Source organism: Chelonia mydas, chromosome 21 (genome assembly GCF_015237465.2).
Source record: "Chelonia mydas isolate rCheMyd1 chromosome 21, rCheMyd1.pri.v2, whole genome shotgun sequence".
In the NCBI taxonomy this organism is placed as follows: Eukaryota; Metazoa; Chordata; order Testudines; family Cheloniidae; genus Chelonia; species Chelonia mydas.
In genome coordinates this window covers 1,223,550-1,229,549 of record NC_051261.2, presented here as the reverse complement: position 1 = coordinate 1,229,549, position 6,000 = coordinate 1,223,550, and the positions used below count along the sequence as shown (strand labels likewise).

The following is a 6,000-nucleotide window of genomic DNA, read 5'->3' as shown; positions in this document are numbered from 1 at the left end:
ACTTTTACCTTGATTTGAGATTTTAGACACTTCTCTTATTAAGTAGCTGCTTACAATTTATGGAAAAATTTAAAGTAGGGCTGTCAATTAAATCAAGAGATTAACACAAAATTAGCTACAATAAAAAACCTCTAATTAATCACAGTTTTAATCACACTGTTAAATTTAAACAATAAATATCAATTTATTATAAATATTTTTGATGTTTTTCTACATTTCCAAATATATTTATATAAATTACAACACGGAATACAAAGTGTACAGTGCTCATTTTAATATTACATTAAAAATGAAACAAAATAGTATTTTTCAGTTTACCTCATACAAGTAGTGTAATGTAATCTATTATGAAAGTGTAACTTACAAATATAGAAATTTTACATAACTGCTCTCAAAAACAAAAACAATGTAAAACTTCAGAGCCTACAAGTCTACTCAGTCCTACTTCTTTTTCAGCCAATCGCTAAAACAAACAAGCTTGTTTACATTTACAGGAGATATTGTCAATAAGAAGTGGGCAGCATTGTCACCAGAAAGTGAGAACAGGCGTTCGCATGGCACTGTTGTAGCTGACGTTGCAAGATATTTACGTGCTTGATATGCTAAACATTTGTATACCCGTTCGTGCTTCCACCACCATTCCAGAGGACATGCTTACCAATTGAAATTCAGCATGGATTCTAGTATTGTTTAACAGTGCAATTAAAATTACGATTAATCACAACTTTAAAAAAAAAAAAAATCTCATGATGAATTGTGATTTTTTAAAAATTGTTTGACAGCCCTAATTTAAAGCTTTAAAAATTAAAAAAAACTTGTTTATATTTTTTGTGCTCCCCTGTATTCTCTCACGCTGTACTGCTAAGGATCATTTATAAAAATAAAGATCTAGTGTTTATGCAAGACTTTCACCTGCTCCTATAACCCATTTCCCACCTCACATCAGAACCCTGCTTGTGTCAGCACAGTCCTCTTCACTCCGCATCAGACAAGCGATGTCACAGAGGAACAAGCAGCAGTAGGAGACAGGGGTTGGGGGGAACGGATAGCTCAGTGGTTTGAGCATTGGCCTACTAAACCCAGGGTTGTGAGTTCAATCCTTGAGGGGGCCATTTAGGGATCTGGGGCAAAAATTGGGGATTGGTCCTACTTTGAGGAGGGGGTTGGACTAGATTGACCTCCTGAGGTTCCTTCCAATCCTGATATTCTATGATCTATAACTGTGTTCATGCAAATGGCCCTAGTGAGAATACAGAAAATGGATCATTTTCCCTGAGGAATCAACAAATCTTCAATACATCACAGAAGGAAGTTTGGGGTACACACGGCACAAACTTTGAAAGGCTCATGAACATGTCTACGTGAATAAGAAACCTGTAAACATGTGGCTGAATTCAGATTGATCACAATAATAAAGAGCTGGTCACATGAAGTCTAATCAAGGCTTCTATTTATACGGTTCCAATCAGTCAGAAAATGCTGCAGCATGCTTCTCCCCATGCCTCTTCCCTGGGGCATGTCATCGGTGTTCAGATAGGCTGAGAAGGTCTCTGTTACTGGTCCAGCATTTTACACGTTATTTTACAGACCAGCCTCCCAGCTCATGTTTTGTTCCATCTTCTTCCTTGGGCAGCAGATCCATAAAATGCAAACCACAAACATCATCTTGGGAGACATAACAGACCAAGACAAATTTGACCACAAAGTGTTTCTTCTGCCTTTACCTACGTTGGAACAACTAGGCCTGGAACGCCTCACTGGTGCCACTCAGCAACAAGTTGTTCAGACTGTAGGACAAGTGCAAAATAACTTTGTTTAGTTCCATTCTAGTCCACTGCTTCAGTGGCTCATGGTGTGGGAGGTGGCTTAGGAGATGGACATGAGCCTTGGCTGTCGAAGCTTGCTGCTCGGCCTTGCCACTGATGGGAGAGGAAAGCAGCACGTTATTTCCCTTGTCACGATCACAGTCTTACTTTCCACAGTCTCATCTGCTGCTGAATTAGGTTTAGCCTATGATTGTCTACTTCCATCACTTGGTCATTAAGACCTCATTGGTGGCAGCCATACCTGCCTGACACCACCTATTGGAGGTTGCCAGTGCATTTTATTACCTTTTTAATCCTGAACCCCGGTGCAGAGACTGAGCATCAGCTAAATCGTGCCCATGCTCCTTAGCTGGAGAAAGTTTTGCCCTCCCGCTGCTTCCCATTTTACCATGCAACTTTTTTTTTTTTTTTTTTTTTGGTAATACTGAACGACAGCAAAGTGAATTAAATCACTGCAGCACAGAGAAATAATGAGACTCCACAGGACCCAGTGCCAGAGCCATTTTTCAAATTGAAAATCAGATCAGACTGGGGATGGATGGATAGGTTAGTATGTAGTAAACACTTCATTGTCAGGGACTTCAGACCATAAATTATTAGCAATTTGTCTTTGAGCTATTAGTGTAGTTTAAAACCAGTATCACTCGAGCTTTTGACATCTTGCCAGTCTCTTTCTCTCTCTCATTTTATTGAATGCGAATGACAAACTACATGTATCTCCCAAAGACTGCAGGGAACATGGTATTTCACATTGCACCTGCTCCTGGCTCCTGTTGCAGTGTTGTCCACCCCAAACCAAATCTTTCCTCTCCTGAGCCAGCAAAAATCTTTGCATGTAAATATTAGAGCTCAAAGTGCATGAAGTTCACATAAGAGAAAATTCACCAACTGATTTGCACCAAATCACTGCAAATGAATGAATCCAGGCAAAAGTCACACCACCGACTGGCTTTGCCACAGGGTTTCCCTGTTCCAGTCCAAATGTGCAACGTGAATGTTACACTGTTTAGGAGGACCAATGCTCTCAACCATCACCCATGCACGTAAATCATCCTGTGCCATGGAAAGCATACACAGGACAGGACCCTGGGGAAAATCAACTTGCCCAGTAGGATCTGAGAGGTGCAGTTACTCACTTAAACTCTCAGAATAACTGTGATAATAAGTTCCAAAGTAATTGCTCCCCCAACCCAGTATAAACCTTGCAAGTGGCTGGGTTTACTGCCATAGAGAAACAAATGTGGTTCCATACCTGGTTGTGGCTCTCATGTCCACATGATGTCATTGCAGCTTTGGCCGCTGATGGTCTAGTAATTCATTCTATGTAAAGTGGGTGGAAAATGCAATGACAAGTGTGTATGGGTGGAGAATTCGGATTCAGTTTCATTTAACACCCACTTTGCACAGGTATAAATGGTGATCCGAGGTGCAAAGCAGTGGCCAATCAGGCCTTTCACCCATCACTTGCTACCTTGGAGGTACTGTCCCTTCCATGTGCAGTTCTCACCTGTACTCTGCTATGCCACCAGCACAGGATGGCAGATCAGAGCTATGTAATCTCCTTTGTGTAGGATGGCTGGCTCCAAAGATCCTGTTTAAGACATGCTATCTGAATACACTCGCTGGCCTGTAAGAGTTCTCATTAATTCTTTCCCCGTTTTTCACTTCAGAAAATAAATGCTTGCTTTGGCCCAGGCCCATTAGTGAGAAGAATGAGTCAGCATGGGGAAAAGGCATGGTGGTGGGAACATGATAGTGACCAACCAGAGAGAGAAATACTCAAAAAATCCTGCTTCCATCTAAGAGTCATTAACTCAAAGCCAGAGGGCTGCAAGTGGGACATCAGGGTTGCATAGGCCTTGGGATGGTTCCTTGTATGGGGGGAGTTTCTCAGGACTCCCCCTGTTCTTTGCAATGGGCACAGTCCATCTGCCCAAGAGGATCGGATGTGCTAATGCACAGATATGCCTGGCCAGATTGTGAGGTCTCCAGTTAGTGCTGAGCAAGTCACAGGGGAAGGTGTGCTGGCCATTGCCCATCTTGGCTCAGTTCTGCCTTTGCAGGGTACACTCAAATTAATGTAAAGCTAACATTATGCCAGCAGCAGCAGCAGCAGACCTGCTTTCATGACTTATCTGTACAAATACTCATTCTGGGGAGGCAGGGGGCAGAATTGGGGGGTTAAGGGTTGGCATTTACTTCTTCTCCTCAAAGAGCACAGACCTTTTCATTTCCAAAGCAATCCACTACACAGCAGAGTGGGCATTTAATTAAAGGTCAGCAGAAAGTACTGCGTTAAGAACCAAGAATGGTCTCTCAGACCTAGGGTACCTTAAGGTAATAAAGGCATTCTGCAGTTCTGCCAGGCTGCTCACTACAACCTAAAGCCCCAGAGGAAAGCACAATGCAGATGTAATCTCAATGGTAGAATTGCCTCCAAAAAGATGGGACATCAGAAATTACTCCAGAAATAAGCTCTTGGTAGAGTTTAGGATGTGCCATTGCAGCATTTCTCCTGCTTTTACATTGATAATGTTATCTATTCTTAACAGTGAAGGAAGCTCTAGTGAGACCAGGGTCAAGTGACCTACGTGTCTTGAGAAACCTCAGGATAATTTTCCCTTCTCTTAATTAGAGAAGTGAGCCATTCTTTCTGTAACAGCCAGGGAAGTGTCAGTTCTTGGAAGGCCAGATGGACTCAAAGGACTAGAGGAGATTAATGATATGCAAAGCCAAAGATGAGCAGTTATCCTTCATTATGGACTAGATCCTGCTCCCAGTGAAGTTAAATTATTTCTCCAGAAAAAAGTTTAAAAACAAATAAATGCCCAAGTGCTGAATGTTGAAACTGCCTCGTAACATTGGAGACACATTTTATACTGGGCTGGTGATATTAGGTGCTCCGAGACAGAGACAAATCTCCACTTTTCACTGTTTCCTTTAATGTTCCTAAAAATACTCTGATTTTTAAAAATCTCTTCCTGTAAACATGGCAGTTATAGATCCTGACTGACTGATGTCAGGAAGTATTTTGAGGGAGACAGCAAGGCATGAGAAAGTAATTGGAATGGCTGAAGCATACCTAGTACTGCAAGGGGAAACTCATCAGATGCTGAATTGTCCTGGATCAGCGTGTAGGTTCTTTAGCCGTGTGCTGATGATTGCAGGAAGCGTGTGTTAGGTACCAATTAGTGCAAGGCACTGGAAAGCAGGATTCCTGGGTTCCATGACCAGCTCTATTGAAGTTGGTGTGAATGTGGACAAGCCCCTTAATCGGTCTGTGCTCATTCAAAGAAAGGGGGAATAACACTTCCTTACCTAATAGGGGCCTGTAATTAATTAATTACTTTAAAGTGCTTTGAAATCCTTCGAAGAAAGTTACCAAAGAAGTACAAGCTTCTCACTTACTGGCAGCAAAACAAGAGTGAACAGAGCTGTGGCTATTGACAATGGTTCATTGGAGATCATCGCCATGAAAGAGGGAAAGGGAGAGCAAGGACTTGGCTCATGCAGACTCAGGCCTGATTCACCATTTTACTACCTATTCCTGCAGGGAGCCATCCGTGTAAGACTGATGCAATGGCTGGGGGAACCAGGCCATGCAGCACACAGGTTCCTCTTGTTGAATAGTCAGGAAGTGCCAACGGGAAGGCAAGAAGTCCCTGGAAGAGAACTCCAGGTTTTACACAACTCTGGAAGATTGCCACTGAGAAGCCATAGTGCAGTGTTGTGTCTGGAACACACACCAGCAGCTGGAACTGTACAGGGATGGGCAGCAGCAGCCTTGGAGGAGAGGAAACCTGGGGGAGGGACTAGTTCATTTCATTAAAGAAAGTCCTTCCTAGCAAGGAATGTCTTTTTCTGATTTATTTGAGGTCTGTGATCTTATTCCAAGTCCAAAGTGTGACAGGAGCACCTTTTAGACAGATTTCTGCCCCCTCCCCACAAAATAGGCATTAGTTGAGTGCAGATTAGAGAACGTATAACAATTAGCAAGGAATTCTACATTGCTCTTCAGTTTGCACATGTGCAGTCAAATTGGGAAAGGAAGATGAGATGGCCGGGAGCTTTATCTGAGAGGAGGAGAGGAAAGACGTACAGAACTGAATGGTATAAGTCACTTCAAATTCCCCCAGGTTGACACAATTTTCTGTTTTACAATTTAGATCACTTA

The 6,000-nt window shown here is 42.4% G+C and overlaps 1 protein-coding gene across 2 annotated transcripts in view; it reads right to left on the bottom strand.

Moving 5' to 3' along the window:
- Positions 1–734: 734 nt before the first annotated feature.
- SYT6 (synaptotagmin 6) overlaps positions 735–6,000 on the bottom strand; it is a 92,578-nt gene continuing 87,312 nt past the window's right edge. For both annotated transcript variants that reach the window (XM_043533746.1, XM_027822100.3), the window contains one exon: positions 735–1,919. In XM_043533746.1, the coding sequence (XP_043389681.1) occupies positions 1,848–1,919 (72 nt within the window). In that variant the 3' untranslated portion in view covers positions 735–1,847. The remainder of the gene's footprint in view (positions 1,920–6,000) is intronic.